The sequence below is a fragment of the Nerophis ophidion genome, linkage group LG22 (assembly GCF_033978795.1).
Source record: "Nerophis ophidion isolate RoL-2023_Sa linkage group LG22, RoL_Noph_v1.0, whole genome shotgun sequence".
Lineage (NCBI taxonomy): Eukaryota > Metazoa > Chordata > Actinopteri > Syngnathiformes > Syngnathidae > Nerophis > Nerophis ophidion.
This window is the reverse complement of record NC_084632.1, coordinates 6,502,465-6,517,464: the sequence shown is the minus strand read 5'-3', so window position 1 is coordinate 6,517,464 and position 15,000 is coordinate 6,502,465. Positions and strand designations below refer to the sequence as shown.

The following is a 15,000-nucleotide window of genomic DNA, read 5'->3' as shown; positions in this document are numbered from 1 at the left end:
GGTTTTGCGCTTCAAATTCAACTTAAAGATTTCAACTTAAAGATTTGTTTTGCACTGTTAATTTCAACTTAAGTGGGGTTTTTTTTCTGTTTAGTACAACTTAAGTGTTTTTCTGGTCCGTCAAGTTCAACTTAAATAAGATAAGTATTGGTTTTGCACTTTAAATTCAACCTAAGTATTGTTTTTCACTGTTAACTTCAACTTAAGTGTTTGTTTTTCACTGTTAAGTACAACTTAAGTGTTTGTTTTGCTCTGTCAAGTTGAACTTAAATAAGATAAATATTGGTTTTCCACTTTAAATTCAACTTAAGTTTTGTTTTTCACTGTTAACTTCAACCTAATTGTTTGTTTTCCACTGTACACTGCAACTTAAGTATTGTTTTTGCACTTTAAATTCAACTTAAGTATTATTTTTCACTGTTAACTTCAACTTAAGTGTTTGTTTTTCACTGTTAAGTACAACTTAAGTGTTTGTTCTGCTCCGTCAAGTTCAGCTTAAATAAGATAAGTATTGGTTTTGCACTTTAAATTCAACTTAAGTGTTTTTTCTGCTCTGTCAAGTTCAACTTAAATAAGATAAGTATTGGCTTTGCACTTTAAATTAAGTATTGTTTTTCACTGATAACTTCAACTTAATTGTTTGTTTTCCACTGTAAACTTCAAATTAAGTAAGTATTGGTTTTACACTTTAAATTCAACTTAAGTGTTTGTTCTGCTCTGTCAAGTTCAACTTAAATAAGATAAGTATTGGTTTTGCACTTTAAATTAAGTACTGTTTTTAACTGTTAACTTCAACAGTTTTGCGCTTTAAATTCTACTTAAAGATTTGTTCTCCACTGTTAATTTCAACTTAAGTGTTTGTTTTTTTTCTGTTTAGTACAACTTAAGTGTTTTTTCTGGTCCGTCAAGTTCAACTTAAATAAGATAGGTATTGGTTTTTCACTTTAAATTCAACTTAAGTATTGTTTTTTCACTGTTAACTTCAACTTAAGTGTTTGTTTTTCACTGTTAAGTACAACTTAAGTGTTTGTTCTGCTCTGTCAATTTGAACTTAAGTAAGGTAATTATTGGTTTTGCACTTTAAATATAACTTAAGTGTTTGTTTTGCTCTGCCAAGTTGAACTTTAGTGAGGTCCAACAATTTTGGTGTTAAATATACGTCACTTAAGTCTGAAATAAAAATGTTGACTTTATTGAACGTCGCCTTGATGCTGAATGGAATTTCCAAAAAATAACTTTATCCTATTCTTGTGCGTGTGTAACTACATCGCTCAATGTGTGTGTGTGTGTGTGTGTGTGTGTGTGTGTGTGTGTGTGTGTGTGTGTGTGTGTGTGTGTGTGTGTGTGTGTGTTTGTCACAGATGAGGACATCAACACAAAAAGTTGTTTTGTACAAAATGACACAAAGAGGAAGTTGAACTAACAGAAGATCTTCTTGCTGCCTCTTTGTGAGTACACAATATATGTGTGTGTGTATGTATGTATGTATATATATATGTGTGTGTGTGTGTGTGTGTGTAAGCCGCAAGTGTGTTTTTGTGCTTTTCTGTGGGAAGGTGCTGAGACTTTTTCCACTCGACATAACGTGTCTTTAATCTTTAAAAGCTTGCAAGCATCGGGAGCAGTCTAACACAAAATGTAACACAATGTAACATTCATTGTAACACAACACGCATGGTAACAAATTGTAGCACAATACGTAACATAAGTTGTAAAACAAAATGTAATGTGTAACACAAAAGCAAGACAAATTTTGACACAAAATAAACCTGACGAGAGCACATGTAACATGAATTGTAACTTTAATTTGAACTAAATTTAACACTTTGTAACATGTAACACGCATTGTAACACAAAATACAAACCCTGTTTCCATATGAGTTGGGAAATTGTGTTAGATGTAAATATAAACAGAATACAATGATTTGCAAATCCTTTTCAACCCATATTCAGTTGAATATGCTACAAAGACAAAATATTTGATGTTCAAACTGATAAACTTAATTTTTTTTTGCAAATAATAATTAACTTAGAATTTCATGGCTGCAACATGTGACAAAGTAGTTGGGAAAGGGCATGTTCACCACTGTGTTACATCACCTTTTCTTTTAACAACACTCAATGAACTTTTGGGAACTGAGGAAACTAATTGTTGAAGCTTTGAAAGTGGAATTCTTTCCCATTCTTGTTTTATGTAGAGCTTCAGTCGTTCAACAGTCCGGGGTTTCCGCTGTCGTATTTTACGCTTCATAATGCGCCACACATTTTCCATGGGAGACAGGTCTGGACTGCAGGCCGGCCAGGAAAGTACCTGCACTAATTTTTTACGAAGCCACGCTGTTGTAAGACTTGTGTTGCTGAAATAAGCAGGGGCGTCCATGATGACGTTGCTTGGATAACAACATATGTTGTTCCAAAACCTGCATGGACCATTCAGCATTAATGGTGCCTTCACAGATGTGTAAGTTACCCATGCCTTGGGCACTAATACACACCCATACCACCACAGATGCTGGCTACTGAACTTTGCGCCTATAACAATCCAGATGGTTATTTTCCTCTTTGTTCCGGAGGACACCACGTCCACAGTTTCCAAATATAATTTGAAATGTGGACTCGTCAGACCACAGAACACCTTTCCACTTTGCGTCAGTCCATCTTAGATGAACTCGGGCCCAGCAAAGCCAGCGGCGTTCCTGGGTGTTGTTGATAAATGGGTTTGGCTTTGCATAGCAGAGTTTTAACATGCACTTACAGATGTAGCAACCAACTGAAGTTACTGACAATGGTTTTATGAAGTGTTCCTGGGCCCATGCGGTGATATCCTTTACACACTGATGTCGGTTTTTGATGCAGTACCGCCTGAGGGATCAAAGCTCCGTAATATCATGGCTTACGTGCAGTGATTTCTCCAGATTCTCTGAACCTTTTGATGATTTTACGGACCGTAGATGGTAAAATCCCTAAGTTCCTTGCAATAGCTCGTTGAGAAATGTTGTTCTAAAACTGTTCCACAAATTTGCTTACAAATTGGTGACCCTCGCCCCATCCTTGTTTGTGAATTACTTAGCGTTTCATGAAAGCTGCTTTTATACCCAATCATGGCACCCACCTGTTCCCAATTAGCCTGCACACCTGTGGGATGTTCCAAATAAGTGTTTGATGAGCATTCCTCAACTTTATCAGTATTTATTGCCACCTTTCCCAACTTTTTTGTCACGTGTTGCTGGCATCAAATTCTAAAGTTAATGATTATTTGACACAAAAAAATGTTTATCAGTTTGAACATCAAATATGTTGTCTTTGTAGCATATTCAACTGAATATGGGTTGAAAAGGATTTGCAAATCATTGTATTCCGTTTATATTTACATCGAACACAATTTCCCAACTCATATGGAAACGGGGTTTGTACAACATGCATTGTAACACAAAATACAACACGCATTGTAACACAAAATACAACATGCATTGTAACATAAAATGCAACAAAATTTAACACAAATTGTAACAAAATGTAACTGATTTGTAACATAGAACATAATAGGAATTGTAAAAAAATTTTACACAAATTGTAACAAAATGTAGCGAATTGTGACAAAATGTAGCATAGGTTGTAACACGAAATACAACACGCATTGTAACACAAAATACAAAATGCATTGTAACATAAAATGCAAAAAAATCTAACATAAATTGTAACAAAATGTAACTGATTTGTAACACAGTACATGATAGGAATTGTAACACATTTTTTTACACAAATTGTAACAAAATGTAACAAATTTTATCACCAAATACAACAAGCACTGTAACAAAATACTACACGCATTGTAACACAAAATACAACACGCATTGTAACAAGAAATACAACACGCATTGTAACACAAAATACAACATGTATTGTAACATAAAATGCAACAATATCTAACACAAAATGTAACTGATTTGTAACACAGTACATTATATGAATTGTAACACATTTTTTCACACAAATTGTAACAAAATGTAACAAATTTTAACACCAAATACAACAAGCATTGTAACAAAATACAACACGCATTGTAACACAAAATACAACACGTATTGTAACACCAAATACAACATGCATGGTAACATAAAATGCAACAAAATCTAACACAAATTGTAACAAAATGTAACTGATTTGTAACACAGTACATGATATGAATTGTTACACGTTTCTTTACACAAAATGTAACATAAATTGTAACACGAAATACAACACGCATTGTAACACAAAATACAACACGCATTGTAACACAAATTACAACACGCATTGCAACACAAAATACAACATGCATTGTAACATAAAATGCAACAAAATCTAACACAAATTGTAACAAAATGTAACTGATTTGTAACACAATACACAATAGCAATTGTAACACATTTTTTCACACAAATTGTAACAAGATGTAACACATTTTAACACCAAATACAACAAGCATTGTAACAAAATACAACACGCATTGTAACACAAAATACAACACGCATTGTAACAAGAAATACAACACACATTGTAAGACCACATACAACATGCATTGTAACACCAAATACAACACACATGGTAACATAAAATGCAACAAAATCCAACACAAATTGTAACAAAATGTAACTGATTTGTAACACAGTGCATAATAGAAATTGTAAAAATTTTTACACAAATTGTAACAAAATGTAGCGAATTGTAACAAAATGTGACATAAGTTGTAACACGAAATACAACACGCATTGTAACACAAAATACAACATGCATGGTAACATAAAATGCAACAAAATCTAACACAAATTGTAACAAAATTTAACTGATTTGTAACACAGTACATAACAGGAATTGTAACAATTTCTTTTTACACAAATTGTAACAAAATGTGGCGAATTGTAACAAAATGTAACATAAACTGTAAAACTAAGGGGAAGTGTGTGTACTACAGTAGTCACATGAAATAGTTCAGGGGGAAGTAACCCTTCAGCCAACTCTCCTCCCCTCTCACTCCTCCTCTTCTTCCTCCCGGCGGTGCGGGGCCACACTCCTCCTGCCGCGCTGCCGTCATGGCCGACTCTCCTCTCAACAACTCCTGGCCGTCCTTCTCCAGGCTGTGGATGAAGAGGTGGTCCTTCAAGAGAGGTACGACTCCATTTCTCACCTCCCACCTGACAGCTTCCCCCCTCCGCGCGCTAGTATTCGTGCTATAACGCCACGCCGTCTTCTCGTGTCACTCAGAGGCAGACAGGATGCAAAACTCTGTGGCGCTCGCAAGCATCAAAGCTGCTCGCGCACACACACACACACACACACACACACACACACACACACACACACACACACACACATCCGTTAAATCGCTTGCAGTAGAAATATTGTATGAAACTTTGTAAACTTGTTTCCTGACTTTATTTACATAACATTAATCAAAACTGTTAAATGTTGATGTATGATAATTTTTAAGAATAATAGAAAATGTACAAAAAAAATAATTAAGAAAATATCTAATTGAATGTCGACTGACAATAAGTCAACACATCGATTAGTGAAGCAAAATGTGAAACCCCAAAAAATGAAAATCTCCTTGGTTGAAGTAATAATAATAATAATTGTAACTATAACTGTCACAACAAATATAACACAAATTGTAACGAAATGTAACTGATTTGTAACGCAGTGTAATACCAATTGTAACACAAAATGTTACACGAATTGTAATAGAATGTTAGATGAATTGTAACAAAATGTTGCACATTATAACAACGTTGCATATTAGTACAAAATGTAACACACTACAGCAAAATGCAACACGCATTGTAACACAAAATGTAACAAAGTATAAAACAATGTGTAACACAAATTGTAACAACATGTAACTGATTTGTAACGCAGTATGATATGAATTGTAACACACAATGTTACACAAATTGTAAGAGAATGTTAGATGAATTGTAACACAAATATTGCACATTATAACAACGTTACATATTAGTACAAAATGTAACACATTAGAACAAAATTTAACACACTAAAGCAAAATACAACACACATTGTAGCACAAAATGTAACAAAATATAAAAAATGTGTAACACAAATTGTAACAAAACGTAACTGATTTGTAACACAGAAGATAATAGTGATAATAATAATAACAACAATAATAATCATGAAGATGTCATGCTGGAATCATATGATAAACATCAAGTTCCTCTCGTGATTGACATGTGATTGTTATTGTTTCCCTTTCACTCTTCTTTGTCCACTCTTCTCGAATTAAAAAAATAATACAAAATAATAAGTATTATTATTAACTGTAATTTATTATGTGTTCCATACTATTATTATTATTATTATTATTGTCATCAACTGTAGTTGTATTGTTTAAATAATAGTGTTATTATTGGTAGTAGTATTTTTTGTAATGATCAAAATTAAAGTATTATTATACTATGGCTATGAATAATTATTACTACTAATAAAATATTATCATTGCTATTAGTACAAAAGCCAGAAGTTGTCACGTTGTGTAAATGGTAAATAAAAAGAGAATACAATAATTTGCAAATCCTTTTCAACTTATATTCAATTGAATAGACTGCAAAGACAAGATATTTCATCTTCACGCTGGAAGATGAAACATCAGTCCATCTTAGATGAGCTCGGGCCCAGCGAAGCCGGCGGCGTTTCTGGGTGTTGTTGATAAATGGCTTTGGCTTTGCATCGTAGCGTTTTAACTTGCACTTACAAATGTAGCGACCAACTGTAGTTACAGACAGTGGTTTTTTCTGAATTAGTCCTGAGCCCATGTAGTGATATCCTTTACACACTGATGCGTAATATCGTGGCTTACGTTCAGTGATTTCTCCAGATTCTCTGAACCCTTTGATGATATTACGGAGCGTAGATGGTGAACTCCCTAAATTCCTTGCAATGGCTCCTTGAGAAATATTCTTAAACAATTTGCTCAGGCATTTGTTGACAAAGTGGTGACCCTCACCCCTTCCTTGTTTGTGAATGAGTGAGCATTTCATGGAAGTTGCTTTTATACCAAATCATGGCACCCACCTGTTCTCAATTAGCCTGCACACCCGTGGGATGTTCCAAATAAGTGTTTGAGGAGCATTCCTCAACTTTCTCAGTCTTTTTTGCCACTTTTGCCAGCTTTTTTTTAAACATGTTGCAGGCATCCAATTCCAAATGAGCTAATATTTGCAAAAAATAACACAATTTCTCTGTGTGAAGATGAAATATCTTGTCTTTGCAGTCTATTCAATTGAATATAAGTTGAAAACGATTTGCAAATCATTGCATTCTCTTTTTGTTTACCATTTACACAACGTGACAACTTCACTGCTTTATACTGGACTATAACACACACGCGCACACACACACACACACACACACACACACACACACACACACACACACGCTGGTGTGATGTATTATCTGTAAGGTGAGGCCGACCATATAAGGGCGTGCGTGTGAGCATCCAGCAGCTGCAAGCGTTTATGTTTGTAGATTGTAACTAACAGATGATGATATTAGCACGGTATTCATGTTGTCATCACACCACTTGATTATATTATTACAGTACAATAATATTCATGTTGTCATGTTCACACCTCATGATTATGATATTATTACAGTACAATAACATTCATGTTGTCATGTTCACACCACATGATTATGATAGTGTTACAGTACAATAATATTCATGTTGTCATGCTCACACCACATGATTATGATGATGTTACAGTACAATAACATTCATGTTGTTATGTTTACACCACATAATTATGATAGTGTTACAGTACAATAATATTCATGTTGTCATGATCACACCACATTATTATGATAGTGTTACAGTACAATAATATTAATGTTGTCATGTTTACACACAGTACAATAACATTCATGTTGTCATGTTTACACCACATGATTATGATAGTGTTACAGTACAATAATATTCATGTTGTCATGTTTACACCACATGATTATGATATTACAGTACAATAATATTCATGTTGTCATGTTCACACCACATGATAATGATAGTGTTACAGTACAATAACATTCATGTTGTCATGTTCACACCACATGATTATGATAGTGTTACAGTACAATAATATTCATGTTGTCATGCTCACACCACATGATTATGATAATGTTACAGTACAATAACATTAATGTTGTTATGTTTACACCACTTGATTATATTATTACAGTACAATAATATTCATGTTGTCATGTTTACACCACATAATTATGATAGTGTTACAGTACAATAATATTCATGTTGTCATGATCACACCACATTATTATGATAGTGTTACAGTACAATAATATTCATGTTGTCATGTTTACACACAGTACAATAACATTCATGTTGTCATGTTTACACCACATGATTATGATAGTGTTACAGTACAATAATATTCATGTTGTCATGTTTACACCACATGATTATGATATTACAGTACAATAATATTCATCTTGTCATGTTTACACCACATGATTATGATAGTGTTACAGTACAATAATATTCATGTTGTCATGTTTACACCACATGATTATGATATTACAGTACAATAATATTCATGTTGTCATGTTCACACCACATGATAATGATAGTGTTACAGTACAATAATATTCATGTTGTCATGTTTACACCACATGATTATATTACAGTACACTAATATTCATGTTGTCATGTTCACACCACATGATTATGATAGTGTTACAGTACAATAATATTCATATTGTCATGTTCACACCACATGATTATAATATTATTACAGTACAATAACATTCATGTTGTCATGTTTACACCACATGATTATGATAGTGTTACAGTACAATAATATTCATGTTGTCATGTTTACACCACATGATTATGATATTACAGTACAATAATATTCATGTTGTCATGTTCACACCACATGATAATGATAGTGTTACAGTACAATAATATTCATGTTGTCATGTTTACACCACATGATTATATTACAGTACACTAATATTCATGTTGTCATGTTCACACCACATGATTATGATAGTGTTACAGTACAATAATATTCATGTTGTTATGTTCACACCACATGATTATAATATTATTACAGTACAATAACATTCATGTTGTCATGTTTACACCACATAATTATGATAGTGTTACAGTATAATAATATTCATGTTGTCATGTTCACACCACATGATTATAATATTATTACAGTACAATAATTTTCATGTTGTCATCACACCACATGATTATAGTATTACAGTACAATAATATTCATGTTGTCATGTTCACACCACATGATTATGATAGTGTTACAGTACAATAATATTCATGTTGTCATGTTCACACAACATGATTATGATATTATTACAGTACAATAATATTAATGTTGTCATCACACCACATGATTATGATAGTATTACAGTACAATAATATTCATGTTGTCATGCTCACACAACATGATTATGATATTGTAGCTGAGATAGGCGCCAGCGCCCCCCGCGACCCCGAAAGGGAATAAGCGGTAGAAAATGGATGGATGGATGGATGGATACAGTACAATAATATTAATGTTGTCATCACACCACATGATTATGATAGTTTTACAGTACAATAATATTCATGTTTTCATGTTCACACAACATGATTATGATAGTGTTACAGTACAATAATATTCATGTTGTCATGTTAACACCACATGATTATGATAATGTTACAGTACAATAATATTCATGTTGTCATGTTCACACAACATGATTATGATATTATTACAGTACAATAATATTAATGTTGTCATCACACCACATGATTATGATAATATTACAGTACAATAATATTCATGTTGTCATGTTCAAACCACATGATTATGATAGTGTTACAGTACAATAATATTCATGTTGTCATGTTAACACCACATGATTATGATAGTGTTACAGTACAATAATATTCATGTCGTCATGTTCACACCACATTATTATGATAGTGATACTGTACAATAATATTCATGTTGTCATGTTTACACCACATAATTATGATAGTGTTACAGTACAATAATATTCATGTCGTCATGTTCACACCACATTATTATGATAGTGATACTGTACAATAATATTCATGTTGTCATGTTTACACCACATAATTATGATAGTGTTACAGTACAATAACATTCATGTTGTCATGTTCACACCACATGATTATGATATTACAGTACAATAACATTCATGTTGTCATGTTCACACCACATGATTATGATAGTGTTACAGTACAATAACATTCATGTTGTCATGTTTACACCACATGATTATGATATTACAGTACAATAACATTCATGTTGTCATGTTTACACCACATAATTATGATAGTGTTACAGTACAATAATATTCATGTTGTCATGTTCACACCACATAATTATGATAGTGTTACAGTATAATAATATTCATGTTGTCATGTTCACACCACAAGATGACACATTAAAGACTCCTTTCCTTCGTACAAAACAGGGACTTTTACATGAAATGACCGGTGGCCATTTTGTACCAAGCAGCCAGGACGGCGTGAGGCAACATGTCTCGTTGGAGCGCGTGTTCCACCTTTTTGAGGAGAAAACCACGGGCAGCCCAGACCTTCGGAGCCGTGCAGGCTTAGTCTCGGCACAAATGCGCTTATGAAATAAAAGTTACGCAACAATCCGTCAGGACGGCAGCCTTCCCCTTCTGTGGTGTGTAGCCCAGATCGCCATGGCAACCAAGATTCACTAAGTCCCCTTTAAGTCCTGAACGGTTTCACTTTTTGGCAGGAAACTAAATCTACTGAGCTCCAGAAGCTGTCTTACGGTCATAATGCTGATTACCAACAATAATATCATATGTTTACTTATATGAGAGACAAATAAGCGCTGAGCTTGGTTAAGCGTAAATCTTTTTTTTTTTTTTGCATTGCCCCCTAAATAATGGCTTGTGGCAACTGGCACCATACCGCAACTCAAACTTTAAATGACTTCTTCTATTGATACTTCCTGTCGTGGACGTGCACGATACTACACAGTTTGGTATCGATTTGATACCAAGCCCTGGCCGCTTTGGGCTAAAAAAATGTCGTTGAGGGCCGAAAGTCGACTGCATGTAGAGCAGGGGTAGGGAACCTATGGCTCTAGATCTATCTATCTATCTATCTATCTATCTATCTATCTATCTATCTATCTATCTATCTATCTATCTATCTATCTATCTATCTATCTATCTATCTATCTATCTATCTATCTATCAATCAATCAATCAATCATCTAAATCAGGGGTCACCAACCTTTTTGAAAGCAAGAGCTACTTCTTGGGTACTGATTAATGCCAAGGGCTACCAGTTTGATACACACTTTAAAAAATTGCCAGAAATAGCCTATTTGCTCAATTTACCTTTAATAAATAAATCTATATATATATATATATATATATATATATATATAAAATGGGTATTTCTGTCTGTCATTCCGTCGTACATTTTTTTTCCTTTTACGGAAGGTTTTTAAAAAACACTAAATCGAACAGTTTAAGAGAGGAGAAAACACGAAAAAAATGAAAATTACATTTTTTCTTCAATTTTGACTTTTTAAAATTCAAACTTCAACCGAAAAAAAGAAGAGAAAAACTAGCTAATTCGAATCTTTTTGAAAAAAATAAAAAAATAATTTATGGAACATCATTAGTCATTTTTCCTGATTAAGATTAATTTAAGACATTTTGATGACATGTTTTAAATAGGTTAAAATACAATCTGCATTTTGTTAGAATATATAACAAATTGGACCAAGCTATATTTCTAATAAAGACAAATAATTATTTATTTTAGATTTTCCAGAACAAACATTTTAAAATAAATTCAAAAGGCTTTGAAATAAGATTAAAATTTGATTCTACAGATTTTCTAGATTTGCCGGAATAATTTTTTGGGGGATTTTAATCATAAATTTAAAGAAATATTTCAAAAATATTGTTCGTTGAAAAAACAGAAGCTAAAATGAAGAATTAAATCAAAACATATTTATTATTCTTTACAATAGAAAAAAATAATTTACTCGAACATTGATTTAAATTGTCAGGAAAGAAGAGGAAGGAATTTAAAAGGTAAAAAGGTATATGTGTTTAAAAATCCTAAAATCATTTTTAAGGTTATATTTGTTTCTATAAAATTGTCTTTCTGAAAGTTATAAGAAGCAAAGTAAAAACCTTATTTGTTTTACTTTATATCAACCTCAAGTTGATATAGAGATTTACTGTAAGCGTTAAATAAAAAATAATATTAATAATTTGACTTATTTTTTAACATTTTAGTGACTGACACCTCTATGCTCCCCAGGAGCCTTAAGGATTAAAAAAAAAATCCACGTATTTCGTTATGGTTTGAAAATGAAAAATATCAAAATGGCCCCCTCATGCTTTACCATGAATTGATTAACGTGGACCCCGACTTAAACAAGTTGAAAAACTTATTGGGGTGTTACCATTTAGTGGTCAATTGTACGGAATATGTACTGTACTGTGCAATCTACTAATAAAAGTATCAATCAATCAATCAATCAAATTCTTAAATTTTTCCGTATGCGGTCCTCTGTGGAAAAAATTTGGACACCCCTGGTTTATTGCTTGTCATTGTGTATTTGTCGCCCTCTGGTGGTCATGACAGTTACTACATCGTTGAGAAGCGTGTATTTTGAATCAAACTTTATTGACCGGAAGTTACATAAGACAAGCAGAGAAATCTACTTTATGGTGGTTCTTTTTCCAAGAAATACTGCATATATTTTTGTTTAAGGTTGCATCGTGGGTATGTATTATAAATACAACTTTGAAACTTGTTTTTTGTCTAAAATATTTGGAGCTAAATTTATGATTTGTGATGTATGAGATCTTTGTGGTGCTCATTATCAATAATTGCGATGTCATCTAAAATGGCGTCGTCGTCCAAATGTACCTTTGTTTACCTTCTCGTGCCTTTTTAAGGCAGCATTACAACATAAATATGAACACATTTGCATGATATACAAACCCCGTTTCCATATGAGTTGGGAAATTGTGTTCGATGTAAATATAAACGGAATACAATGATTTGCAAATCCTTTTCAACCCATATTCAGTTGAATATGCTACAAAGACAACATATTTTATGTTCAAACTGATAAACATTTTTTGTTGTTGCAAATAATCATTAACTTTAGAATTTTATGCTAGCAACACATGATGAAGAAGTTGGGAAAGGTGGCAATAAATACTGATAAAGTTGAGGAATGCTCATCAAACACTTATTTGGAACATCCCACAGGTGTGCAGGCTAATTGGGAACAGGTGGGTGCCATGATTGGGTATAAAAGCAGCTTCCATGAAATGCTAAGTAATTCACAAACAAGGATGGGCGAGGGTCACCACTTTGTAAGCAAATTGTCGAACAGTTTTAGAACAACGTTTCTCAAAGAGCTATTGCAAGGAATTTAGGGATTTTACCATCTACGGTCCGTAAAATCATCAAAATGTTCAGAGAATCTGGAGAAATCACTGCACGTAAGCGTTGATATTACAGACCTTTGATCCCTCAGGCGGTACTGCATCAAATACCGACATCAGTGTGAAAAGGATATCACCACGTGGGCTCAGGAACACTTCATAAACCACTGTCAGTAACTACAGTTGGTTCCTACATCTTTAAGTTCAAGTTAAAACTCTACTATGCAAAGCAAAAGCCATTTATTAACAACACCCAGAAACGCCGCCAGCTTAGCTGGGCCCGAGCTCATCTAAGATGGACTGATGCAAAGTGGAAAAGTGTTCTGTGGTCTGACGAGTCCACATTTCAAATTATATTTAGAAACTGTGGACGTGGTGTCCTCCGGAACAAAGAGGAAAATAACCATCCGGATTGTTATAGGCGCAAAGTTCAAAAAGCAGCATCTGTGATGGTATGGGGGTGTATTAGTGCCCAAGGCATGGGTAACTTACACATCTGTGAGGGCACTATTAATGCTGAAAGGTACATACAGGTTTTGGAGCAACATATGTTGTCATCCAAGCAAAGTTATCATGGACGCCCCTGCTTATTTCAGCAAAACAATGCCAAGCCACGTGTTACTACAGCGTGGCTTCGTAGTAAAAGAGTGCGGGTACTTTCCTGGCCCACCTGCAGTCCAGACATGTCTCCCAACGAAAATTTGTGGCGCATTATGAAGCATTATGACTGTTGAAGGACTGAAGCTCTACATAAAACAAGAATGGGAAAGAATTCCACTTTCAAAGCTTCAACAATTAGTTTCCTCAGTTCCCAAACGTTTATTGAGTGTTGTTAAAAGAAAAGGTGATGTAACACAGTGGTGAACATGCCCTTTCCCAACTACTTTGGCACGTGTTGCAGCCATGAAATTCTAAGTTAATTATTACTTGCGGAAAAAAAAATAAAGTTTATGAGTTTGAACATTCCATATGTTGTCTTTGTAGTGCATTCAATTGAATATGGGTTGAAAATGATTTGCAAATCATTGTATTCCGTTTATATTTAAATCTAACTCAATTTCCCAACTCATATGGAAACGGGATTTGTATGTACATGTTGACTATATTGTTTGTGTTTTTAATTTCGCCCTTTTGAATGTCAACAAACCTGCTGACCATATTTGCCAACTTTGAAACCACGGGGGTGGGGCGGAGGTGTGGTTGGGGGCGTGGTTAAGGGGGGTGGCGTATAATGACCTGTATGGCTGTTGACCAAGTATGCATTGCATTCACTTGTGTGTGTGAAAAAGGGTAGATATTATGTGATTGGGCCGGCACGCAAAGGCAGTGCCTTTAAGTTTTATTGGCGCTCTGTACTTGTCCCTACGTCCGTGTACACGGCGGGCGTTTTATAAAGTTATACATTTTTCTTTTTGAAACCGATACCAGTAATTTTGAAACCGATCTTGATAATTTCCAATATTACATTTTAAAGCATTTATCGGCCGA

The 15,000-nt window shown here is 33.8% G+C and overlaps 1 protein-coding gene across 4 annotated transcripts in view; it reads left to right on the top strand.

Moving 5' to 3' along the window:
- Nucleotides 1-5,014: 5,014 nt before the first annotated feature.
- arhgef18b (rho/rac guanine nucleotide exchange factor (GEF) 18b) overlaps nt 5,015-15,000 on the top strand; it is a 128,716-nt gene continuing 118,730 nt past the window's right edge. For all 4 annotated transcript variants that reach the window (XM_061883132.1, XM_061883131.1, XM_061883130.1 and 1 more), the window contains exon 1: nt 5,015-5,148. In XM_061883132.1, coding sequence (XP_061739116.1) covers nt 5,073-5,148 — 76 coding nt within the window. In that variant the 5' untranslated portion in view covers nt 5,015-5,072. The remainder of the gene's footprint in view (nt 5,149-15,000) is intronic.